This window comes from Poecilia mexicana, unplaced genomic scaffold (genome assembly GCF_051168715.1).
Source record: "Poecilia mexicana isolate PSO_F unplaced genomic scaffold, ASM5116871v1 scaffold_2, whole genome shotgun sequence".
Classification (NCBI taxonomy): Eukaryota; Metazoa; Chordata; class Actinopteri; order Cyprinodontiformes; family Poeciliidae; genus Poecilia; species Poecilia mexicana.
In genome coordinates this window covers 8,348,009-8,375,745 of record NW_028263371.1, presented here as the reverse complement: position 1 = coordinate 8,375,745, position 27,737 = coordinate 8,348,009, and the positions used below count along the sequence as shown (strand labels likewise).

Sequence of the window (27,737 nt, the reverse complement as noted above, 5' to 3'; positions counted from 1 at the left end):
TTTTTTTTGCTTGACATCAACACAGGAGGTGTAGAGAAAAAAAAAAAGTGTGTATGTGTGATGGCCCACAGGTTTTTTTCTTTTTTTTCTAAACCGCTCGCTGCAATCAACAAACAGGATGTGATGTGCGTCCAGTTCCCGTTACAGTCTCCGTGACACCGGGGAACTTTCCCTCACCTAAATAAAACTTCATAAAATCCACTTGAAACGTTGCACATATGACTTCACTTTTTGATTTTTATTTATTTATTCATTTTTTGCAATAAACTTAAGAACATTACATCCATGTTTGACATGGATTACAACAAAAAATACATTCACGTTTGAATAGTTTTGTCCATAGGACTTACATTTTTCTCACAAGCGGAACGTTTTCCTGGCTCGCGAGTTTCCACATGGAATGCGTCTTATCCGTAATCGCCGGTGGCGATTGCAGAACTTTGTCTCCTTGACGACGTGTCACCCTTTGTTTTTTGTGAAACAACATCCAGCTCCCCGAGTTCAAAACTGAACCAAATCAGTGCGGTAACAATGCATTGCACATCAACACATATGTAGTGGCATCTACAGCAATAATAGAACATTCCCACAGCGTTATAAATATAGATACATAAATAAAACTTAAAATAAATACACTGCAAGACGATGCAGAAAACTGAGTTTTTTGATATTGAGTGATGTTTGTCCTGAGATTTCTCTTTAAAGTCCTTTCAGAGACTCTTTGGTTCAGTGCAAAAACAAAAACCACAAAATAAAAAAACAACAAAAACAAAACATCCCACCTCAACTCTTGACCGGTACCGGTACCGATATTGGCACGTTTCCACCTTCCTGAGCTTACACAAAGAACCCACTGGTGTTCACGTTTGTGTTACGACCCCCCCACAGGGTCAGGGTCCCGTTCTCTTCCAGACACCCGCAGCCGCAGATCCTCAGTCTACGAGAAACACCCCGAGGCCCGATCTGTGCTGGTCCAATCTCCAGTTCTCCTTTGTCTTCTTCGATACAGTCATCTGAGTGATCAGGTCGTCGTTGCCCAGCTCGGTCACCGTCCAGCACTTTTTACTGACGGGCGTTTTCTCCACGTCGTCTGTAAGCTCCACGTTGCAGGTGAGCTTGCCGGTCACCTCCAGCTTGAGGACGCCTGCTTCGCATTTGTGTGTGCAGTTGACAGTGACCTGGATGTACATGAAGTAGGTCCCCTTCTTCAATGGCGTCAGGGATCGCTTCGATTGGTCGTATTGGAAGTTGCTCCCAATCGATTTCCTTTCGCCATAATGGGAGATCATCCAAGACATTGTAGTGTTGTCTAGTTTACCTAAGACAGAAGAAAAACATGTGGTTAGTTAGAAGATGGTTACTGAGGGTTAGTAAGCACAGTTAATATTCATTAAACCTCCATTTTCTTTTTACATTTTAGATGCAGAAAAAAAACACCTTTTAGAAAATGAGAAGGGAGAAGGGGACTGAGGGCCAAAAGTGCCGAAATATATTTATAAAACACATTTTTCTGTATGTGATAACACATGACATCAACAACTCAAAAATTTTAATACATACATTAAATAAAGGTTTTTTGTTGTTGTTTAAATATGTATTTAAATGAGTCAATACTTTCTAAAATACACAATCATAACAGGCAGAGTAAGAATCATTTAACAAATTAAATTTTCATTCAGTTTATTCTGAAACTATGCATAAACATTTTACTCTTAATGTGCTGCAGCTGTTCTAAGATTATTTACTGTCGCCAAATAGACGCGACATCTGATTGGCTGACATGCGCAGCAGTGCAGACTGATCATGTCAGTCCTTCCTACACAAACTGAGCTGCAGCACCTTTAAAACATGACTGAATAAAAACTGAAAATTAATATTTAGACGAATAAACCCCTATATTTATTATTATTATTGTCCGTTTTCATGCTCCATATTTACCAAAAATATGAATGTCAATATAATTTCATTGCATGACGAACAGTAGACATTTCATTATTTTATTTTACAATTAACAAACTGACATATTGACACATTTTTCTATTTTTTAAAGGCATTCATCAGTTTTATCACAACTATATATACATTTATTTATTCAACTGCAGTGCTTTTGACCCTCTATATTTGGCAGAATATAAAATAATTATATAGAATTTTTCTACATGAAAATTGTAATTATTTTTTATCATATTTTCACTGGTTTATTCTCTCTGTCATTTATTTATTTTATTTGACTGTGGCACGTTAACGTAACACATACTGAATTCATGCTCTCGTTGCCAGTTAAAACTTGAAGTAGTTATTTCTGCTTTGTTGATTTAATTTTGGATGTGAGCTCGTTTAAAAAAAAGCAACGGCTTTGTTGAAATTAGGGCAAATAAAAATAAATACTCACTCTGTGTGGGTTTCAAGTAAGCAAAATTCTGCATCTGTTGAGAAAAAAAGAGAGAAAAGGACATGTGTCAGAAAACAACCAAAGCTTATGAAAAAACAAAACAAAAACAAAACAAAACTGAGGCATTGTAAGGTTGTCATTAACGAAAACGCGGTTTACCTTGTAAGATGGAGTGGGGGAAGGAGACCCACTGTCCACCAGGCGGGCGTGTATAGATGCGGGGTCGCGCAGCTCGGAGCGCAGCTCCTTCACCACCAGCATCCCGCCGACAGCCAGAGCAGTGACCGCCACGAACAGGATCACGACGGACATGCCGAGGAAGAAATCCACGAGGCTCCGACGCCGTCCGGCGCTTTTCTGGAGAGACTCCACGTCCGCCTGGTTGCTGCTTTGCTCCATTGGTCTGTCTGCTGTTGCCGAGGTTGTGATGCGGCGCGAAACGCTCAAAAGTGCCAATGCAAGTTATGAAAAACAAGTAAAAGGAAAAAAAAGGCAAAGACAGTCCTCCAGCTGATGGGTCAGTTGCCTCCTGGGAGTTTAGTCCGCTCTGTTAATCACCTCAGCTCAGTCCTGCTGTTTGGTAAAGTGTGGCGGCTCTGAGGACCATGACAGGAGCATTTATAGCGCGCTCTCCAGAACACGCTTTCAGATAGAGGAAAAAAATACGGAAGTCATGGGTTTCCCTCCCCGCCTCCATACAGACTCACACGCGCACACACACGCACGCTAACCGTCTCCCCTCCCCTCCCTGCTTTCACTGGAGGTGCGAAAAGTAGACTTTCCGCGGCTCTCCTCTCTGTTGCGCAAGTGCGTATCAGAGAGGAGAGCGTGTGTCGTGGAAACCGAAAGGAAAAGAGAGAAAAAGCATCACCCAAGGGCTTTTTATCATCGTTATTTATTTATTACCAGGCTACATTCCTATACAGTCATAAAAAAAAAAGAGATACAAACTCGTACCTGAACCCGTGGAGGGGGCCCCTCTCTATAGGGGCCCCAGTATGTTCTATTAATGGGAAGGGTGGAGTGCACGTGGGTGGATATTAAACATGATGAGAAGGAGTGGGATTTTTTTTTTCTCTGTCTCTTTTTATTCCAAGACGGTAAAGTTTACGTGGGCGAAAGAGGCCAGGCATCTATACTTGTATCTGCTTGGCCGTCAGACAAAGCGATGGGTTTGAACACGCTGTGCAGGCATATTTAGAGAGGTAGGTTATCAGATGGGGGTGGGATGACGAGCTGGATGAAACTCCAAGGACTTTCCCACAACACGTGTCCAGATGCACCGTAATCGAGATCAATTCGGGATTTGGCTTTCTGAAACGATTTCGTGTTGATCTGACCCATTTGGTTTTATTGGACCATGTAGTTATTGCATGTCCTCCACTCTCAGAAAGAGTTCAGCTTCCTTTCACCTTCTGTAAGGAAACAGGCCCACAGCATCACAGATCCCCTACCTTGCTGTAGCAGAGTTTTTAAGTGACGCTCTCTGCTTTGCGTCAGACACTCTCTGAAAAGCCAGGTCTTGGTCTCGTCTGAGCAAAATGAGCCTGAGATGTTTATATTTGTGATGGTAGGCCAAAAAAGGCTGTGTGAGCCCGAGGGACTCCTATCTTTGTCGTGTTTCTCCAAACCTTTGGGAGATTTTTGTTTTGAAAAATAAACTGGTCCATTAAAGTTGTAGCGTTCTGGATTCTAGATGGAAAGTTCAGAGAAAATCGAATTGATTGTAAAAGCGATGTAATATGAAAATATCATATTTATTTTTGAAGGGTTTGCAATAACCATCGAAACAATCGTGTCTCATCACGAGATACCAACTTGGTTGAATAGTACTCCTCAGTTTCTCGTCTGATTCCTTAAGTTTTCCTGGGATTATGACACTCAGTGGAAAAATGAATTTATTTTAAGCCGTTTCATCTTTTCCCTGCTGCTGCAGAGTAAATATATTCACAAAATCATTTTGGTTCCGCTTTTTGCATGCTATGTGATGAGGTTGACATCGGCCACATGCAGCGGTTATAGCTAACTGCACATTGTTGACATTTCTGTTGCATAAGGTATTTTATGAACTGGCTGCGTAAAGTTAAAGTTCCTCTAAACTTTAACAACTTCATTAAAAAAAAACACTTTTTTTTCTCATTTGCGAGTTTTCGCGAGAAGAAAAAAAAAGAACAACAATTAAAAACATCAAATATCAAATGGTAATGTCTCATCAAGCAGCCAAAACTCAAAAGACCAGATTTGAATCCCGACTTTGAAGTTTGCTGTGTGTCGTTTCCAAATCAGACGCTTATCTCAGCAACCATTCACCAGACTGGAAAGCGGAGCGAGAAGTGACGTGGGCCGCTGATCGACGGGATACAGGAATCCATTTCGACCAAAACAAAACAAACCCGAGAACGTGTGGCAGAAAAACATCCTAAAATAAGTTTCTAGGGTTACGTCAGGGGGGAAAGTCTGTTGTGTCGACAGAAGTTTGGACAGTACGGTGCGTTGCAAAACAAAACTCACTCCATGAACTTTCCACGTCTTGCTGCTCGATGGCTGCAAACTTCCTTGCATGTGTTTTTGGGGATCATGTGATGGGCAACCGCAAAGTAGGCCGTAACTTTCAAGCAGGTTGGTTTCGTGTTTTACAAATCTTGCATGCGTGTGCGTGTCATGCATTAATGTTGAGTCAACACTTCGTAGAAAACATCAAATTGCAGCTGTGAGTGTTTCGGGACTTAGATGTCTCTATAGGGCAGTTTTGAGCATCAGAAGAGAAGTTATTGTTTTGCAAAATACATCAAGCGCTCGTCGATTCTCAAGTCTATTCATATTTTCAATGAAATTTAGGTCTAAACTTCGACTGGGCCATTCTACAACATGGATTTACTTTGACTGTAGATTGACCATGAAGGCATCAGCATGGATGTTTTTCCCTAAACCCCATGTCAGGACAGGGGTTTAGCATTTTGTGAAACTAATATTTAGCATGATTGGTTGCTTCAGGGTTGGCACGGCTAACCGTTTAGCTAGCGGTGCCCGTCCCACACGCTGCTTGTTCAAACCTCCTTCAGAGAACGGCTGGATTTATAGTGAGATTGGATGACGCACAAGCGCACTCTCTTTACTGCTGAGGCAACTTGTGAAGGCGTGTTGGTTGCAATGGGATTTATCTACCGGAGTCAAAGTGAAAGGAGCTGAAAATGCAAGTACATGTATCACTCGTCAGGTTTGTAAAGGATATGAAAATCATGTCAGATTTTCCTTCAGTTTTCACAGTTTTGTTCTACTTTCTGCTGGTCTGTCATGGAATATTCCCAGTAAAATACAGAAAGGTTTGAGGTGAAGAAAACGTGTGAAAGGTAAACGGGTGCAGACATTTTTTTTTTTTTTTTTTTTTACAAACAATAACATGTTCATGCTGCTGGGTTTTGTTGTTGTTGTTGTTGTTTGCATTAAACAGAACAGCGCATCCGCAAACTTCAAGAAATAATAAAAAAAAAAAAGCTCTTACGTGTCATCTGTGGGAAAGAAAGGTTCAAACATTCGCTTGTGTTAAAGTTTGTGCTGTATTTCTCATGCAGAACAGGGCAGGTCAAATCTGTTCAAGTCTTCGCTTTGAAACAAGGTGTTTTATTGGTCAGGCGCTTCATGTTGTCGCTGCATCATGGAAAACATTTTTGTTCTGAGGTTCTGGTTAAGAAAAAGTCTGGTGAGATGAGTTGGTGCAGGAAGAAAAAAAAACACAGACAGACCACACATAAGTGAAAGTAGACACACCTGCCCTCTGAGAAGAAGGCCTCTGAAAACACACACACACACACACACACACACACAGACAAAAAAAATAGGTCTAGGTTTGTGGCGACAGAATGTCACACTGCATCTCATAAACCTTCCCCAGGTGAAGGCGCTGGCGCTGCTTCTGTTTCAGATTTATATTTAAATCAAACGGAGGAGGAAATTTCACATCAGAACGTTTCCTAATGAGAACCGTACCGGTTGTGCCTCTGCACATTCTGGCTTCAGTACAGAAGAACAAGCGCTCAGACTGTTTTTAAATAAACAGTCTGAAATATGCTTCAACTGACAAATAGTCCCCAGTAGTTCCTCTGTTTCTGCGGCTAACATCTACAAAAAAAAAAATGAATCAGTCAATGACTCAGTAGAATCACCAGAATTATCTACTGTTTTAAAAAGAGGACATAAGATGTACCTGTGTAAACTCCAACCTCTGGTTACTGAGTTGGTGACTTTTACAGAAAACAAATTGAGTATTGGTGATTTAACTGCAAATGATGCTCATGTTACATTGTGTCAATGAATCCCTTTAACATAAACTCTTTCTGTGTTTTTCATTTTTGGAGCCTTGAGTTGGCCCATTTAAAACGTGGAGTTTTAATGTTGCATTAAAACTCTTTGCAACGCTCAAATATGGGAAAATTCTGAAGTTGTACTGCATCTTTCTGGGACCAACATGGAGCCGGGTTACACGGGACATTTCAAACCACCTGCTGATGTAAAGGCCTACATGTTAACTTACTAAGTTTTGCATGAGTAAGACACTTTAATGCCCCTACGGATGAGGCACCAAGCCCGGCTCCATCCTGGTGGCCCTGACTCTTCTAAATCCGGCCCTGTAAAACATTAAAGGAGCATCTCAGAGCTTTGCGTCTCATCACATGCTTTTGCTCAGACGTACAACGTCTGGGTCAGAATAACGTTTTGTGATTCGATCCGATTAGATGAAAGTAGGTGCCAGTCATTAATTGCATTGTGGCCGAACCGATTTGATCTACTGGATTCCCGTCAGGACTTTGGCACTGTTACAGTAAGACAAGTCACGCACCGCTCACGGTTAATGTTGCACATGGCGAGGGCTTCCCACGGCAAATTAGACTCTGCTCTTCCACAGCTGATGCTTTTACTCGTGGCATTTATGGTAATCATCTTCAGACTCTATTTTTAATCCGCTGATGTTGCAGCATGTTGGTGTTACAGGAATGTTTGTGGCAGCCACAAAAACGGGAACTGAACTGTTGCATGAAGACAAACAAGAGTCAGGAGGTTCCTTAGGGTTAACTTTAATGAGTCACTCTGCTGTAAATTTCAGCAATCTAACAAGTGCTGTGCTTCTGATGCCGTCACATTTTTATCTCTCTCTCTCTTCTTATTTTTTTTGTTTTGTTTTGTTTGTTTGTTTTGAAAGCTTGCAGATTACCAGTATCACGTAGCCTGCATATTTTCAGTAGAAATGCATCAGAGTGCTTCAAGAAAGCAACCTTCATCACAAGCCTCCTGGCCTCAGTTACGCGTCTCATATTTGGTAAAACAAACGTCTGAGTTGGCAAAGCTGCACAGTCTGTTAATAATTTCTCCCAGACGTTTTGTGAGCCTGGAATCTGTTGGTGCAACTGCAGCTACTGACGTATTTGTGGACCATTTCCCCTAATGCATTTGTTTTTTATTATAATCTCTAAAAGATATGTTAATCTAATTCAACATGTTACGCATGTTGTAGCTATTAGTATTCCAGATTTTTTATGCTTGAAAACTAACATTAAACATCTTGTTTGCGCACACAGTCTTGCCCAATAAAGCTGATTATTTTGTTAAATATTAATATTAGAATTTTCTAAACTGATATCTGTGTAGAATGCATTTATTTATTTAATAAGTTGAGTTATTTCCTGGTCTTCTTGAGAACTTCTTGGGTAGTGGGGCTGAAGCCTTGGTTCTGACTGTAACTCAAAGACAATCAAAAATTTCTCCAAAAGTCATTTTCTCAATATGGAAAAAGTATTTCAAGTGTATACCAAAAGTAATTGATCCAGGCGAGCTGGTTCACCATTCACACTTGTAGAGGTGGGGTTCCTTCAATAGGAATCTTTCAAACTAATTTGGACAATAAACTGAATACTTTTTTGATGTCTTGGATGAAATTGGAAATCAATTCAGTTGAGTTTATTTATTTGACGCCAATTTACAACATGTCATATCAAGGCACTTTACATAAAAACTCATTTCAGTCCATTCATGCAGACATTACAGTTGATGCATTTAATTTTGAGTCAGTTGTGATTCAACTGAAGTGGCTTTCTTTGTAAAATGCCTTGAGAAGACATGGATTGTAAACTGGCAGGTAAATAAACTGAATGTCATCTCACTGACTAGGACCAATTTAAAGAGCAAGATATTTGAAATCTGCAATTATTAGTATTTGAGTTTAGAAGGTATTCTTGCCATCACTCTAATCTTTAGCACTTTACATAGATTATTGATCTTATTTAATAATTGTTCCTCCTGTTTTCCTGTATTCAAGTTGTTCCTCCAATTTGGCTAAAAGGCTTAGCTAGTTCAGTTAGAGCCTTTTAGCTAGCTAAAAGACTTAGCTAATTTAGCTAGCAAAGCCTTTTAGCTAGCTAAAAGACTTAGCTAATTTAGCTAGCAAAGCCTTTAAGCTAGCTAAAAGACTTAGCTAGTTTAGCTAGCTAAGCCTTTTAGCTAGCTAAAAGAGTCCACATGAACTCCAAAGCTGTCATTTTACAATGAGTTTCATTACCAGACTTTTACTTTTGAGAGAATGTGTCTTTGTTATGTGCTTTCTATTTCCTGAGGTTTCTTGGGAGTTTTTGTTTTTCATCTTTTTCAAAGATTCAGATTGGTTCAGGAACTTTCACTGTTGCAGCTCCGCAAAAGTCCACACATCACATGAAGAGACAGAATACTTTCTAAACAAACTGAAAAAAGTGCCTAAGGAGTAAAAAACATCACAAGGAATGAAAATTGAGAAGTACAGCACTGTGATGGGAAAAGATGAAGGGACTATTTTTGCGTAGGAGTGACAGAGATGAGGAAGTAGCTACGAAACAGAGAAAATGAGAAAATTAACATTGCAAGCAGGACAAACTCTTGTTAAATGTCATATAAGCATTTGTGGGGGCAAGAAAAAAAATCCCACATAACTCTGTTCCTTAAAGAGCACACAGAGATCTTCAAAAGTCCATGTTTATTTTTTAAAGCTTGGGATAAAAACCCAGCTGAGTGAGGATCACTTTCAGTTTTTCTTAAAATATCTGAACTGCCTGAAGGTCTTTCAGTGTAGAGGCGGGAATGTGTTCAAATTTGGCTGAAATGAATTGAATGAACAAGTGTTCACTCCCTCTGATTTTCTTTTTTATCCTTTTATTGACTTTAGAAATTAATTAAAGTCATTTTATCAGTGTGGGAAAAAAATGGCTGTTTGATTAAAGAGAAATATGTAAAAAGAAAAAAAGAAGATTAATATTTCTCTCTGTTAAAGTGACAGACTTAATTCAACAGAGGTCCAGCCAACTAGTGATTGTAGTCTGATGATGCGTGGAGTGGAGATCACTTGAGTGTAGTGTGTCGCAGTACGAGGAAACCTGCTGTGTCTGGAAGTTCACTGGTTCATCAGTGTTCCTGGCTATCATTAACACAACATAAACAATACAAGCAATCCTGGAGGAGTAATTAGTTTCCATCATTCATTTACAGCAAGACAACAACCCAACGGTACACAGACAAGTTGAGTGTTCAGGAATGGTCCAGTCAAAGTCTCTGACAGAGTTTGAACAGCTTTGCAAGAGTGGAGTGAAACTGCAGCATCCAGATGTGCAGCCTGATGAAGACTTGAAGGGTGAATATTAGGGCAGTCTGTTATCTCATGAGACATATTGCGCTCTAATTACCATTATTTGTAGAAATATTTAGCAAATAATTTTTGATAAAACAAAAATGTTGATCATGATTAATTTGTAAAATTATATATATATATATATAACATAAAGTTACCTAATTTTTAAAGTGTAATACTTTTATAACAATTTTATATCAGTAATGATTGGTTGGTTAATGTCAAGATGTCATAACAAAGACATTTTGAATAATGTCAACTTTGTATTAAAAGTGTCATAATTTACCGAATGACGTTTTATGACAACAGTCATAAATATTCATGAAGGCTTATTCATGTTCATGACAGATGTTATGTCATGTTTATGACAGTGTCATGACAGTCTTTTTCACCCCCTTCAAATAAAGTGTTACTATAAATTATATTTATATATATATATATATATATATATATATATATATATATATATATATATATATATATATATATATATATATATATATATATATATAAATAATTTATAGATGGCAGATTTCCAGATACCTGTTATCTTTCATCATCAGCCTTCCATGATGAAGTACCGAGTCAGTGAGAAATCAGGGTCATAACTCTCTTCGTTTAGACATGAGATCTTTTTTACAGTAAGTGTTGAAATACTGGAGGAGGGCGCACGTCATTTCCCTCAGAAAAGGAATTCGAGTGATTTGCCGCAAGCGGAGCGTCATAAATCTGGACACACGGATCTTGTTTTGGATTTTCTGCGGTCAGGTCTTCATTTGGACACTTTTCAATCAAAACAAAAACAGCACCGTGATGCGCTGCTGGGCTTTCTCCCTGGGAAGTCACTGCCGTGGCTTTCACTTCATGTTTAAAAAGGTATTCGCTTTCTTGTGTGTGTGTGTGTGTGTGTGTGTGTGTGTGTGTGTGTGTGTGTGTGTGTGTGTGTGTGTGTGTGTGATGTCACTCAGTGCTCCTCTATGTACAGAAACAGAAAAAGAAAACACCAAAGTGCTGACGAAGAGCAGAAAACACAGGGAAAACCTCCAGTTCAAGAGCTTTTGCTGCCCCCTGGAGGAGTAAAGGGATATAACTTTTTCCCCCATTAAGTTAGCTGATCTTAGGGATAAAAACACATGCAAAAAAACAAGACAGTATAATTGCTTTTACTCTACTTATTATTAATTTCCTTATTAAACAGAAAAGGAAAAGTTTGTACATCACTTAATTTGAAATTCTCCAGTACAGATAATGAAGCTGCTTTTAACAGTGATATGTTCAATGCACTTATTTCAGCAAATATCTCCAAGTGAAACACATTATTTGGATAAATTTAGCAGAGACTGTTTTTTTTATTATTCATCTTGATTATGATGGCTTTCTAGCAACAGCTAGTGTAAACACAATATTTACGGATTAGAATATTACATCAGATCAATAAAAAAGTCGCAGGCATAAAAAGGTCTGTCAATTACTTCCTGTTGATTCATCCTTAATTAAACAAACTAAAAAACATCCTTGTGTTTCACCTAATATGAAAACTTCTTCCATCTTCAAATAAAACCAGAAGTTTACATACACCAACTAAAAATACAAATACACATTTTTTTCTCCTCACTGTTTAAAGTCAAATCAGACCAAACGTCTCTTGTTTAAGAATTACTAAAATCATTTCTATTTGCCAAATGCAAGAACAATGTTTGTTAGAGATTTTTTTCCCAACTTTTTTTGAATTCAGAGGTTTAGTCAGAATCAGAGGAAACTGTATGACTTGGGTCAAAAGTTTTGGTTTTCCCGCCTTGTCATATCTACCCACAACTTTTCCTTGTGATGGAGATCATGACTACGTGACGGCCGCACCAAAACATTCACTTTGTTGACCTTCATAACCACTGGATGCTCAGGGTTATTATTCATTTTGAAGATCCATCTGGGACTAAGATTTAACTTCCTGATGTCTTTAGGGGTTTGTTACAGGACATGTTTCACTTTGGATAATGACAGTAGGAAGGAAGATTGTATTTAGGTCTGTTTGTACATTAAGTTGAGTCAAGGGAGAAGTCTAGTGTTTGCCCATTAAAGCTCAGTTCCACATTGATCAGGATGTTAAAAATAACTGTTTTAGCACACATGAAGCAACAAGAGAAAACCGAGAAGACAAATAAATGCAGATGTATGGTTTCTACACCTAACCTTAAGTTGGGAATCTGATAGTACGGAGTAAAGGCAGGATTCAGATCTCCCAGAGGTGAAAGTATTGGGATGCTTTTGTAAATTAAAAACCTGACAATTCTCTTCAAAATTCCTCGGTTTGCAGTACTTGGTTGCCACTGGACCAAACTTTCTCAATTTCTCAAAATACTACCTTAGGCTTGTTGCTCTCAATAAATAGTTGTCATTCATATAGCGATCCATTTCAACATTTTGGTGCACAACACTATCACAGTTGTAATGCAACATAAGCTCTAAAGGTGACCAGACACATTGGATAGGTTGAACATTTTATTTCACAGCCATATCCCAACGAACTTTAGGCAGGAGACGCAGTGAAGTGGGTGAATACCAGACCACAGGCTCCACCTAGCGGAGGAAAACACAATTACAAGAAGGGAGAAACGCTAAAAATTAAGTTAAAATGTTAAGTTGGGTTCTGGAGCAGGGTCTCGCCCAAAACCACACCTCCAACTTCCCAAGCAGACTCCTCGTACTCTACTCACCCATTCTTCTCTCTCTGTTAGGTTTCGTCAACCCTACTCCTCTTTACCCTCTACTTCCTTTACCCCACCCCTCTTCATCCCATCATCCTCATCCCCCTTTTCGCTGCAGGTTTTGTCTGTAAGGTCCCAAGAGAGCTCTGGGGAAAAAAAGTGGAACACGTTTTCCTGAAAACCCCGACGTTGAGTCTTCATCCCCTTCATCGCCCAAGCCCTCCAGCTTTCTCCCCAGATGACCAAGCCGAGCTCAACCATCCCCTTCATTCAATTCCTTCAATAAATCTCTTCAGCTTGTACCTTTGTGGCGTCGTCCTTCTTCTGTCACTTCATTTAACTACGTAGTTTAAAAGCTTAATTGGTGCTTTTTATGGTTGACTTTCTACTGATGTTTATAGAATATCTTAATAATGTGGTAGTTAATCAGTTCCTTCATGATATTATTTGTTGGAGCAGTAGTTGTGGATTTTGGCAATGTAAAATGGTTGACATCTGCAGATACACGGCTCAGGAAAGTTTACTCTGAAACACAGGTGCTAAACACCCACTTTGTGTTCAGCTGAAAAACGTTGTAACACCTCCACGCCCTGATTGGTTGTGATCTTCCTTTCAGAGCCTGGATGGGTCCAGAGTGACACGGCGATGTTGAGATGAGGAGCTGTGTATCATCCCTTAGTATTTTCCTTTTTGCTAAGACAGGCTGGTTACAGGAAAAACTACACTTACAGAAGTAAATATGTTGAATCTGAACTTATTACAGTAATAATACTGATAAAAATACTTATAGTTATAAGTTTATTTACAAGTGAAGATCCCAGGTCTTTATTTAAAGAAAATAAAAAAAAATGCAACTGTAGAAATTCACTTTTTGTTGTATTCTCCCATATTAATGAAAACAGTAAACATATAAGATCGTTCAGAAAGAGAAATGAAAAGTTTTCTCACATTTTCAGACAAGGACACTAGTCTGCAAATACTGAAGACTTCAATTGTAACTCTAGGAGGCGCTGTTGCTCCTAAGTTAAGAAACATATACATGTGAAAATTCTTCATAAATCACATTATTTACCCCTGACTAACCATCAGGTTAGTGAGGATCCTAGTTGTGTAGTGACTGCTTGTGTTGCTCCTTGGGATATCAGAGAGAGGACTACTTAAATCAACCCAATATGATTTTCAAAAAGACCCCAACAAAAACCAGATCTGGTTAGTTTTGATGAGCCATCCATGACTTGCACTTGGCCACACCTTTAAGAGCCATCTGGAGACACCTGCAGGCCATATGAATTAACTCAGGACTGGCTCATTTGTGATTCAGTATGTCTTTCATCATTTACTAAAATTCATTTTTTAAATCTTAATTTGTTTCCAATGAGGTAGAAAAAAGCAATAAATAAATAACTGATTAAATGCAGACACATGATATGACAAAGCTTCATTTCTGTTTCAAAAATTAAATCAGTCTTGTGGTTAATTAAAAGCAAACACTGAAATTTTCCAGAAATTACCTTTTTGCAGTTTAGTGAAAATGTCATCCTTACAGGTTTCTTTTCTTTATTCTTTTTTTGTTTGTGACGACCTAACAAGTGTCCAGTAGCCACTGGGTGAGAGTCACAGACGTTTTACATTATAGCTTATTCAGATTACTCAGATAAGCGACATAAACACAAAAAACTGTTTTTCAATAACAGTTTTTTTTTTATTAAAGTGAACATGTTGAGCTTTTAAATGCTTCCTTTTCACATGTAAATCATTCTCTTATGGTATAAAGCAGAACTGGAATGTTTTGGTTTGAATTTCACAATATTGAAGCTCCACAGATCCCTCGTTTACCCTTATTTAACATCCCACTCCTCTCCTTTTGGCCATATTTGTAGTGTGACAGCAGCAATATGTTTATCCACCGTCAGAGAAAATTTTATTCCCAAGTTTAAGATGACTACATAATATGGAGTGTAGTTTAACTCTAGTATCTATGCATATCAAATACGTATTAAGATGTGCTAGCATCTTGTGCTAACGCTAGAGCAAGATGTGTGAAGTAAACAAAGCCTCGACATAATGAAGGAGTTAGCTAACGTCACTGAATGCGTTTGAATTATGTGTAAAAAAAAAATAAAGCCAAATAATTATAACCAAAACATGCAGTACAGTTATATCTTCATATGTAGCTAAAAGCTAGCACACAGCGCTAACAAAAGCGGACTTTCCCCACTGATGTGGGTACGCTGCTGAGAAAAACAAAGTTTAACCAGACACTGGGGCGATGTAAGGAATCATGTGAGTAAATCCACCAAAGAACCAAACATTTTGACTTATCTACTTGCAACTGAGGCATAACCGAACCTGGACTACAAAATCACAGCAAGGGGAAAAAAAATGGCGGATTGACAAAGCTGATAAGCCGGAAGTGCAGCTTATCAGTTGGACTTCCAGCTGATAAGTTTAGCATTTACGGTGGTTCTACCATAGACATCATATACATGTTTATGTCTATGGTTCTACCGTAAATGTAGTGGTGACCTCATAGACAAGAAAATGAGGGAAATGGACAGAATGACAAATAACGTCAAAAAACATATATATCCATCAGCATTGGGAGAGAATAATTAAATTTTTTTCACTCCTAGACACTCAAACGTACACAAATATATTTTTCATGTCCCCTTTAAGTCAAATAGTTTTCACTTTATAAAGGAAATTTTAGAAAACTTTTTAATTTACTGGATTTATTTTTGGCTATAATTGCTTGTTGACAAAGAACCAAAAACGTCGGATTTTTAAGGCTGCAAGTAGCTACTCTTTCACGGCACCGTTTATACTAAACAATCTACTGCATTTTGATGTAAATTTACATGTTGGCTTATAAAAATGAAAAGTGAATAGCGATGAAGAAAGCTATCTTTCCTCCAGACACTGACAAATATCTGATGCATTTGTCTCCGATCCTTCCCTGGAGGGTGATGTGACATTTCTCCGAATCTGGTAATTTCCCTCTGAACGGGAAGAAAAGGAAAAGAGATCGTATCCCGGTTTGTTTCGCAAACAACGCCATGTCTTCCAGATGAATCAGCAGCAACAGGTCGGGGCAGGCCTGGCCAGACAATGATGAATGAATATCAATTTAAAAAAAAAAAAGCACGTAAAAGCGAAACACTGTAACGTGTGAGCACGTGAATCTCCTTGGAGAGTTTAAATAACACGCAGCCACGGTTCGGGTTACGCACTCAAGAAGCTCCTGCCTACAAGTTTGTTGTTAGTTGGGTTTTTTTTTTTTCTACGCTGAGCTTCAACCCGCAGCCAGGCAGACGTGATGTTGGATACGTTTGGGACGCACCCCACCACGGTGACCGTGCCGAGTGCGGAGCTCCAGCGCAAAGTGTCGGACAAGAAGGTCAGCCTGAAGCCGGCAGTGACGGGGATGGACAGCGGGAAGAAACTCCTGGAGATAACGGGACCTGCTCTGTCAAAAAGGAGGTTCCTGGTGGGATTAGACCTCCTCTGCCTCTTTCTCGGTAAGTAAACGGTGACTCTAAACAGGCATTCAGAAAGGCTTATACAGCTAAATACATGTTTGAACAGAAGCAGCACTTAAAAAACATGTTTGAGAAAGTTTTTAGTACCTGTCTTTAATGTATCGTGTAAATACAGCGACATAATTTGAGTCTCTTAGAAGTTATTTGGTTGTGTGCGCGGATTGATTATTGGACACAATCACAAACAACTTTTTGAGTCGCTTTTTGTGGGGAAAAACCCCACGAATGTGAGAGAAATTTTTAAAAAATGTTTCAATACGTGACTGAATCCCCTGTGAACTTGTGGTTTCGCTTTTCCAATTTTAATAGTTGTAATATTCATTTACTATATTCGTTGCATAATATTTTTTTAATCACTTGGGCAAAAAAACAACAACAAAAAAACACCTCACATGCTGCTTGGCTTTACTTTTTTCTTTTCGTGTTTAAATTATTTTTTCGTGTGTTTGTACTTCCCTCTTTTTTGTAACTTCTTTTTTGTAACTTCACTAATGTTATCTTCTGCTTAGTTTCTAAATCCTTCCTGTTTTTATATATATTTATACATATATATAAAACAGAAGAAACCCAGCAGCTGAAACTGGGATAATCAGAACTAAGATAACTTCAGGTTTGGTTTGCAAGTAGGCACTAGTTTAAAATGTCTCAGTTTTAAAAAGTGACAGTTTCAAAATCATAAAAAATATATTACATCACACATCATTCCTTTGCCCTCGGGGCGCTGTAATGAGAGGACCAGAGTGTTTTGTTCGGCTGTGTGACGCACAGAGTAAAACAGGATTGTCTCTCCAACACTTGTTGCTGAAAACTGCTAACTGAAGGAAGCGAAAGCAACACTTTTAGCTGATTGGAAATATACTACTAAAAAACCTGGACAGAGCTGATATGGAAACTCTTGGGTCTATAGAGATGATATAACATTCGATATCGATTTTAACTATATTTTGTCTAAACCACAATTTTCATATTAAAATCCCCTTTAGTTTGTTTTCTAAGAGTTATCATGAATGAGTATAGAATACTCTGGTCCAGATTTGACTCATCCATACATTCTGGTATTTACGATCGGTCATCCTGCCTTTAAAATACACTGAAAAATACTCCTTTCTTCTGTATTAATTAACAGAAAAAAAAGTTTTCGTGAATTTCAAACTTTGCTCAAATCATTAAAAGACTGTGAAATAATTTTTCAGTTTATCGTCTACATAAAACCCAGAAGCAGATACAACCTGCACAACCTAACAGTTAGCTAGAGGTGCTAATGTCACAGTTCTAACAAGATGTTTGTATTTTGTTTGCAAACCAATCTTTCTCTTTTTTGCTATGTACACTAAATCAGTGTCATGGACAACCCATCTTAATGTAATGACTACTTTAACAAAATAGCTCAGAAATACAAAACTTGTTCCTTTTGTCCTTCAAAATAAGTCTCAAACAACATATTAGCATCTCACACTTACTTATTTCAACTGAAGAAGTCACATGCTCACACTGGCTAAATATTGTTTTACCAGACGGACTTTACTTTGACTAAAAGGTGTCACAAGATCCTGTTACACACCCGTTTATTACTCACTTTTATTAGGGTAACACTGTACAGGTGGAGAGTAAAGCAGCTGACTGAAGGCTAGCTACCTGAGCAGCTAGCCTCCCTAGTTACTAACCAAGTTCAATATAACCAGCAGATATCAGCTGAACCAGCTAACATCAGCTTGCTAGACCTATGCTATTTTGTAACGCAAAATGACAAAATCTATAGTAGGGTTGTTCCAATTTGTTATTGATATTGGAAAACGATCCAATATCGGTATCAGATTATATCAGCTGTTCTTTTATCCCTCACACAGACCTTTGTGAGTCAGCTGGTCACATGTCAGTTGTTGCTGACTACTGCTCTCTGTTTGAGTAATATAACTTGATCAATAACATTCCACGCTACAAAGTAAGTAAGAAAATTGTGTACAATTTGTGCTCATATCGCATCGGATCAATATTAGTATCAACCAACGCACAAAGCCGCAATATTGGTATCGTATTGGAAGTGAAAAAGTTGTATTGGGACACCCGCAATGCGTATTATTATGCCCAAAAGCATACATAAAAACAAAAGCAGTCACGTTTTAAGTGAATATTGTGATTCTTTGAGAACGTTATTCCAGCTGGGGTCTTTTTAAAGTTTAGTTTAAACTTTAAAAAGCATTTTGCATTTAGTTTAAATTGATTGAGAGAAGGTCATCCCTTCATCTACATGTGAACCCTTCTGTCCCTCTTCATGTGGCGTAGTGAGCGCGCTGTACCAGCTGGTCTGTGCATTGCCTGGGGATTTCTGCTCTTTCCATGACAACATCCCAGTTCTCAGGGTTCGGGGAAAGTCTGGGGAGGATTTGGTTTAAAGACTTACGCTTACCATTCATGGGTACTGCATGTTCGCGTGCGTCGCCCATTGCTGACCAACCCGCTAGCAATAAACAAGGGCCGATTACATATTATTATCGGTTAAAAGGAAAAGCTGTAGGGAGAAGTGGTTCATTTTAACAACAGTTTGGGTAAGTTGAGAAGAGAGGCAGCACCGTGAGAATTCCCTGTATCTCTTTTATCTCTCCACTCCCTGCTTTGTTCGGTGTGCACAGGAATGCAAAACAGACAACGAGGAAGAGGCAGAGAGGGGTCGGACGACCAGAGACAAGCAGAGACAGTGTGAAGCTGGCTCTGGCTCTGCTGCTCCATTTACTCTTTGTTTTTGCTGGGCAGAGTTGAACTGGAGTCACAAACAACCCCTCACCCCCCTTCCTGCACCCTCCTCTTCCTCCTCAACAACAGAAACCTTCCCACACACATGCGCAGTGGGAGCTGGGTCTTTGTTGGGGCTCTGCCTTACTGCTTTCTTTCCAGTCTCAGTGGATTCAGCTTGTGTTCATTCAGGGAACAGAAGATCTCTGCAGCTCTTCTTTTACATCCCAGTGGAGCAGCTTGGTGACCTCCACATTCTTCATTGTTGTTTTCCTGTAAAAATAATCCACGTTTGACCTTTTCTCCTCTCTCAAATCCCATATACTACAGAGTATTCGCCATTGGCTTGGACCATATGTGTCAAACTCGAGGCCCGTGGGCCAAATCTGGCCCGCCAAAGCTTTTTATGCGACCCTAGATTCTAGACTGAACACTAGTTGTGCTTAAATATCATGGGTATCAATCAAATTAATGCAGTTTTTTTCTGTTTACTGTCAAATTACATCAATCAGTCAACAAATCCCTGCACTTTTTTGTGCTAATAATTGGGAGTTTATCGCAGATTTTTCTAAAAATAAAAAAAATTGTCCAAGACTTTCTTACTTGTACAAAACATCTGCCTCAGCTTTAATCAATGTCAGATTATGGCATGTGAACTAATGCTGACTCAGTGACTTTCTAATTATATTTAGCGACATTTCAGACAAAAAAAATTATCGGCCAAAATCAGAATCGGCAGGTCAGGCTTTCTAGAGATCGGTAATTGGCGATGGGCGAGAAAACTGGAACTGCTGCCTGCAACCCTATTCTGTATTAAAACATAATGAGAAATATCTCTATCAACAGATCAGTATAATTTTTTTAAGTTGATGTTTATGGCATAAGTTATCCCAGTCTACAGAAAATTGAATTACCGTAGTTAAGCTAACATTGCAAGCTAACCACTGCAAACAACCGAAAGCCTTAAATAACTGTTGCATGTAAATGTGATAGCGGCTTCAAGGTTTATCGAAACATTTGCCTGAAACTCTTTGGATTTTTGAGTCTGAAGTGATTTAAGGATACAAAGAAATTTGATTTCAAAATAAGAGTGACTGTCCAGTGGTTTACTGCAGGTGAGTCTGACGGCCACAAACAAAGCTGTTCCTCTCTAAGACCTTTAAAAGACCGCACTGGAAAAAACAGAAATTGCATAAGCTTGTCAAAGAGATTCAAAACCTTCGCAGTGTTTTATTTGTGAATTGGCGATGCAAGCGGGTTCTTCAGAGCTACATTCAGCGATGCACTTAGCATTAGCATTCCAGCATATTTATTGCAAGGTTTTGCACAAAGTACCGTTGTCGTGAGTTTTCATTAAAAATGCCAGGAGTGGAAATTTGATTGAGAATCATCGAGTGTTCCTTTCTGAGCAACAAATAATAAAAAAAAAAGTAATTCAATTAGAACAGCAATAATGACAGAATATTTGAGAGTTATTTGTTTTTTCTGGACTGAGAGTAAAGCTGAAGTGTAATTGCTGGTGCGTTCTTGCCTGACGGTCAATTAAAATTCATGTCCCGTCGTAACACTTGCGGCTTTTCAGCATATCAGAGATGTTCCTCCGTCGCCCGTCCACTTCTCTGTGACACATGTGCTTTGACATTTGTGTGTGTGTGTGTGTGTGTGTGTGTGTGTGTGTGTGTGTTTTTAAACCAGAAGAGTCTTTAGGGTTATCTGCTGGGCTAACCCAGTGTCTGCCTCTTCTCTGTCCACGCAGCATCGATTCCTTTCTTCGTATGCGAGCTGAAGGCAGTGAAACCCTTCAAGAGGGGCTTCACATGTGGAGACCCCAGCATCGGCTACCCTTATCTGACCCAAGAAGCCATTTCAGATAAGCTTCTTATCGCAGGTGGAATCGTCATCACAGGCCTGGCAGTGAGTTTTCAACATGTTACCCCCCCACACACACACCTCCTCCCATCACACCAGCTCTTTTTTTTTTTATTTTAATTTTTTTTAAACCGTTTCTCACTTCCCTTTTGAACTTTTTCCAACCTTCAGATTGCGCTCGGGGAGTGCTTCCGGGTGCGCTTCTGCAGCGTGAGCTCCAAATCGTTCGTGAAGAACCTGTACGTCTCCTGCCTGTACAAGGAGCTGGGCTCCTTCCTGTTCGGCTGCTGCGTCGGCCAGTCGCTCACCAACATGGCCAAGCTCAGCGTCGGGCGGCTGCGGCCTCACTTCCTGGAAGTGTGCGGCGTCACATATGCGTCACTCAACTGCACGCTGGGAACATACGTGCGTGCCACAGACGTGAAGTGTACCAAACCTGACCACCAATTAGTGGAAGAGGCCAGGTGAGGATCCGACTGATGACGTGTCAAAAACTATAAAAATATGCAAGTGTGGGTTAATAAATTAAACTGTCATTAAAAAGTTTGTTTATTTCATTAATTCATAAAATACAGTCATAGTCTGTAAGTTTTAATTCCTTTCATTCATTCACGTCACTAAATAAAACAAATAGAGACAGACGGTTTAGAAGTCAATTTTTCTGTAAATTACGATGATTTTCACTTACCGAATCTGAAAATGCAACATTAAAGACAAGAATATTACATCAGACCAATAGAAAATGAGTAAAAAATGTGGGTTTTAGTGAAAAGTATGTTTAATACCTGATAAGAAGTTATTTTCAGAATGTACTTTTAATCTGACAGACGAGCCTCACTGGAACTCGTATTATAATTTATTGAATGTGACTGTAGATTCAATACATTTCAAGCATCTTTTTTAAAAATTTAACTTGTAGCGAATGAAAACCCAAAATTTAGTTTCACAAAAATGTGAAAATATTACATACAGAGCAACATTTGCTATTTACAGCCATCGAAGGTTGAACCACAAATCAATGGAAAGTTGATTGGAAGGAAAAACTGTGATCAAAAAAGGTGTGCAGGTAAAAGGATGTTCATTAATGCAGTAATTCACGCCCATATATTTCACTAGGTGACAGCTTATCTATAAAACTGTCCATTCTTGTATTGAAATACTGAAACAAATGAGTTTCACCTGTAAAAGCAGATGACGTGTTTATGAATTTTCTGTGCGATCTCCTTCAGTTACTTATAAATTTAAATGCTTTTTTCTGTTTTTGTAGGAAGTCCTTCTTCTCTGGTCATGCTTCTTTTGCCATGTACTCCCTGCTGTATTTAGCGGTGAGTTTCTACGTTTTCTTCAAATATCTTCTTTTTTTTATGTCATAAAAATGGAAATACGTCAGCTAAAGAAATGATTATTTAAAGTTTGTCTATGTCTTACTGAAAGTGTAACTTTATATAGAAACCATTTTTCAAAATGTACCACATAGTGTGTGTTTAATTCTTTGATAGTCAAGCTCTAATGAGTTCATAATGAACTTAAATATTATGTTATTGTGCAGGTTCACCAATCAGACATCAGGATCTTTTTTAAGACGTTTTAAATCATTTTCTTCAGAAGAGAAACTATAATAAAATGAATTGACCAGTAAAGATTTACGTCGAATTTTACTTAAATTATCAAGAACCACGAAGCACTCTCGTTGACTAGCCAAACTCGTGACATTTATATTTCTCTAGTTACAGTCGGCGTTTTCATATCTTGTAAAAAATAAATTCCTGCTGCATTCATTTATCGTCAGGACGGGGAGCGAAGGATACGAGGCGGACAAAAGCCGCTTTGTTTCGCTGTGGGAGGAGCGTCGCCGTCGCCCCCACAGCTCTGCTGCATTGTGTGGATGTGTGTGTGTGGATGTGGGAACTTGTGTGTAAACCCTGGTGCCCTCATCACAAGTTGGTAGATCGAGTTCAATCCTCTGATTTTAATACTCCAAATCAAGCTTACGGTTATTAAAAAAACAATTTTCAATAAGACTAAACAAAACAAACCCCTTATAACTTCTTGAGACCTTGAATTCAGATTAAGGTTAAAACTTGTAGTTGTAATAATTAGTGAAGCAGTCAGACTCCATTTGGAGAGTCGATACTGTCAAAATAATCAGACCAAAAATTTGAAAGGTCTTGACAAACTCACAGAGTACGAGCAATTTTGTTATAATATCACAATAAAATATTTAGAGTTATTCATAGAGCACATTTCAGCAACAAGGCAGTTCAAAGTGCTTTACGTCATAAAAACATTGTACAATTAGCAAATATGAAACAAGAAATGAACATATTTTGTCAAATGCCATCATCAAAAATCAAATACACATCAAATATATTGATCAATGTTCCAGGTGTAAAGAGTAAAGGCAGCTCTAAAGATTAAGGCTTTTATTAAGGTTTTGATTTGAATGAATTCAGTGTTTCGACATCTTTACGGTTTTCTGGAAGTTTGTTCCAGATTTCCGATGACAAAAAAAAAAACAAATTGTTCTCGAGCTGCTGAACGTTAGGGGTTTGCAAGTAAGTCTTACAAAAATGAAGTGGGGGTTTTAATTAATGGAAAACCTTTTTTTTTATCAGTGAAGTAGAAAGAAAGCTAACAGGTTTGAAAGTCCAAAAGAAAAGCTTTCACGACTTTCATCGTCTTCCCGGGAAAAGAGCTCTGTAGATGCTTGGTGCTGTCCATTTACTTCAACCACAGATGTCTCTCTTTTTTAATGTTTTTTTTTTTATCACAGTCAGTTTTAAACTGCATTTCATTTCTTTCCTGGTTTACTCATTTACACTGAATGACCTCCAGACCATTAAACATGTTGTTGTTGTTTGTAGTTCTATCTGCAGGCGCGGCTGACGTGGCGCGGTGCTCGGCTGCTGAGGCCGCTGCTGCAGTTCCTCCTGGTCGTCCTGGCGGTCTACACGGGTCTGACCCGCATCTCGGACTACAGGCACCACCCGTCGGACGTGCTGACAGGATACGTGCAGGGGGCTCTCACTGCGTACTGGGTGGTCAGTATTCCTCACCGTCCCTGTTTGGTTCACCGGAGCGCATCCGCATGTCAGAGTCCGCTCATGTCTCAAAGTCGTGTTTGTGTTTGTCTGTTTCCTCCCCGCACCGCCAGGCTTTCTACATCTCGCCGATGTTCAAAGGCCGTACGTCGGACCTGTCCGCAGTCGAGAAGCCGGACGGCCCCTCGTCTCCTCAGCATACCGTCTGCTGAAAACCCCACGAGCCAGAGGAACGCCTGGCAATTTCCTCTGAAATCACAAGACATACCTCTACGTTTTGACAGCAGAAAAAGACTTTCGGAGACAATCTCTGCAGCTCATAAAAAAGAGAGAGAGAGAGAGAGAGAGAGAGAGAGAGAGAGAGAGAGAGAGAGAGAAAATCGAAGCTATTGAGAGGAAGGAGACTGAAAAGTGCGTCTGTTATGTAAACAGCCTGAGCCCTCGACCTTTTGCCCTTGTGACTGGTCACGCCCCTCCGACCTGAGACTGAAAACAGGAGCCGCCATAACTACGCACCACTTGTACATGTGTAAATATTGTTAAATCACAAAGGATAACGTCAAGGCACATTTCATTTCAGTGTTAGTGTTATTGCCACTTTGCAATGAATAGAACGTAATATATTTTTTTATAAACACAGATTGTATTATTTAACAGTTTTTACATAATTTTGTACGCTGCTGCATGTAAGCACTTGTTTTTTTCTTCTTCATGTGTTTGGCCAGATGTCGTAGGGTTTGTTGTGTCATAAGAAAACGACTAATAGACGTCCTAACAGAACATAACTTACAGGAAAAATACTGAAATTATCAGTAGAGGTCATTTTTGATGTGAACGCGTCAGTGTGCAGGCGCAGCTGACGTGAGGCCACCTAGAAGTAAAATGTTTTATAAATATGTTGTGTGTTTTGATTCGTGATTATTTTCCTCTTACTGCAAAACAAAAAAAAAGTATTTTTGGTCTACGTTTTAGTGTAAATATCTAAATAAAAAACTGACTTACAAATAATTTTGTACTAGTTATTGGAGCTTGTTTTAAATAAATAATTCTTCAATATTGATGAAAAAGTATTTCTACTGGCAGATAATGTCACTATTGACATGGTGAAAATATCTTGTTATAAGTGAAATAATCTGCCACTGGAAATAATTATTTTTTTCTGTGAAATTAAACTTTACCAAAAATGAATAGCACTCCAAATATCTGACGCTCATTCTACTAGAAAATTCACACACAAAAAAAGTGTTTGCATTTTCAGTTTTAATTAATGTGAAGCAAATGATTTTGTACAATTTTCTACAGGCTGATAATAAACATTAATATTGATACTGACAGAAAGGTCTGCTTTGCTATCTAAACATTTTGAACTGCAAATGTTTCTGACATGTTTTGTAAAAACATAAGGTTTATAAAATTCTGCAGAGTGGACATAAATTTGATGAGGTACTTTTTTGTAAGATCTAGAGATTTTTGCACCTGGTTTATTGTGTGTGTTATTCTTTTGCTAATCGTTTTAGTGTTTGTTTGTTTATTCTTTATTTTCATAATTTGTTTTCACCAAATTTTCATCTTCACCAGATCATCTCTCTGTTTCTTCTTCATTCTTTTCTCTTTTAGTTTTACATTTGAATTTTTTTTTTTTTTACATAATTTCTTGTCTGATGATCTTAAAAGACGAAAACGAAAATGCAACAAAACAAATTCGATATTTTACAAAATTGAAGACTTAAAAATTAAAATGGTTGGTAAAAGCTGATTTTTGCTTATATATATATATATATATATATATATATATATATATATATACATATATATATATATATATATATATATATATATATATATATATATATATATATATATATATATAAATTTAAAATGAGTCTGTTAACCATACCCTCCTCAATAATACAACACTTTGCAAAAGATTAAAGTGAAACCACACCATAAAGTAAATTAATAGTAAAAAATCTTTATTTGATCAAGAGAAGTAATACAATCTTTATTCCTGTCATTAAAATCATACACCGTCATTTTTAAATTAAGTTTTGTAGTTAATCTTTCTTGTCAGCAGAACTCATCGTTTCATCTATTTCTTCTCTGCTGCCTGAAATGAACCTCATCACCTCCATCTCTGATTTCACCGCCTCTTACTTCAAAATATGGCTACATGGTCATATGTACCAGTTCATCATACTTATAATGCCTGTGAAAATGCCAGTTTTCCATATTTTCTCAGAAATGTAATGATCAAGTACAATGATCTGATTTGTCAAGTTGTCCTCTTGATAAAAGTTGCAGTGATTTGTGACTGAATACATTCTGCACTGCTGCTCTCTGTAACCATTTCAAATTGATAATTTTATCTTCATTAAAAAGATTCACATCAGTCGTTCGTCGGATGTTTTCAGCAACAATTTTCTTTTTTATCTCTTGGTTTCTGTACAGTTTGGTGCAAAAGTCATTAAGTTATCCCTCAATTCTTAAGTTTTTTTTTTTTAAGTGGCTTTAGTCGATATTTCTTTCTATTTCTTCAGGTCTTTTAAAGATTTTCTTTTTCACAGAGTAACAGCCCCAATACCTGTCAACATTTAAATGGATTCTTGTTTGACCTCTTTGGTCCCAAAAAGCTTTCATAACTCAAGGGCGAAACTGGTTTTTTGTCTACTCACAATGTAGCAAAGAACCAGTGACGAAACCTTTTCACTTTGCTACTAGAGTCACAGGAACTCAGATGTTCCCATTCCTTTATTTTCTAAAAAAAAAAAACCCAAAAAACAAGTTAAACAGTTTAACACACAAACTGAGATCTTGGCAACAAATCAATCAATGCATCTCCTTTTTTCTAAACATAGAAACTATTTATCTGCATTTTCCTAATTTCTCAAAGCAAACATTTTATAACGAGCTGCTGTGGTCAGCTTCTAGCACCGCACAGGAAATGAGTGAACACCAAAGAAAATGTTTAAAAGACTTGTAGAAATCCTGAAGAAGTGACTTTTCATTAGAGTCAAAGTGTGGAAATACAGGATGACCTAAGACTTTTGCACTGTTTTGCAGCCGTTTCATCTGTTTTGTACAGAGATGTTGCAATATTACAGAGTCGTCTGAAATGCCACACAGTAGAGAGCATCAGCCATGAGATCCCTTCACCATTTCATACTTTTCTGGTTTTACGTTTCGGTTAATCAGATAATTTGGGTTCATAAAAGAGCAGCGTGCCATTGAACGCGTCATACCGACCATCACTTTGTATCTGCCTTGGTGAACTTTGCCCTCAGTTTGGTCATTAATATCTTACAGTCATAGTTATTTTGATTTGATAAGGAGTCATAATGTCTCATTTCATGGGTCGACTGGTCCGAATGAGAACCAGACACACAGTGAATGAAATTAGGGTGTAATATAAAGAATAATATAAAATCTTTTAAAAAAAGAAAATTATATACAATAAATTAAATAGGTCAAATTTGTCCAATTTAATCATTATTCATCTCTTATTGATCAAAATACTTCTTCAAAGTCAAATTTTAAAGTGAGGTTTTGTTAAAAAAAAAATGCTCTAAAGGGTTAATGTCTTACCTGTGTCAGATTACTATCGTTTAGTATAAATCCAGATTATCTGATAAGATTAAGCTAACAGCTCGTTAGAGAAAGGCCGAGACCAAAGACGTCTGTCATCTCAGAACACATTAAGAACATGAGAGCGATTTATGCTAACATCGCTTTATAAATCATTTAGGCATTCAGTAGATATATTCAGAGAAATGGCTGATTGTTACACAGGAAAATGTGTAACAATCAGCACAGAAGAAG

General features: G+C 38.1%; 2 protein-coding genes across 2 annotated transcripts; one reads left to right on the top strand and one right to left on the bottom strand.

The window, feature by feature from the left end:
- Positions 1-217: 217 nt before the first annotated feature.
- On the bottom strand, positions 218-2,987 carry LOC106922042 (uncharacterized). Its single transcript, XM_014994142.2, has 3 exons — positions 2,552-2,987; positions 2,393-2,426; positions 218-1,318 (listed from the first exon to the last, which is right to left on the bottom strand). The coding sequence occupies exons 1-3, from the start codon at positions 2,789-2,791 to the stop codon at positions 933-935; spliced, it is 660 nt and encodes a 219-aa protein (XP_014849628.2). The 5' UTR covers positions 2,792-2,987; the 3' UTR covers positions 218-932.
- A 12,828-nt stretch (positions 2,988-15,815) lies between these two features.
- On the top strand, positions 15,816-25,259 carry LOC106922041 (phospholipid phosphatase 3-like). Its single transcript, XM_014994141.2, has 6 exons — positions 15,816-16,260; positions 20,768-20,925; positions 21,052-21,344; positions 22,148-22,205; positions 23,745-23,921; positions 24,035-25,259. The coding sequence occupies exons 1-6, from the start codon at positions 16,059-16,061 to the stop codon at positions 24,131-24,133; spliced, it is 987 nt and encodes a 328-aa protein (XP_014849627.2). The 5' UTR covers positions 15,816-16,058; the 3' UTR covers positions 24,134-25,259.
- The last annotated feature ends 2,478 nt before the right edge of the window (positions 25,260-27,737 follow it).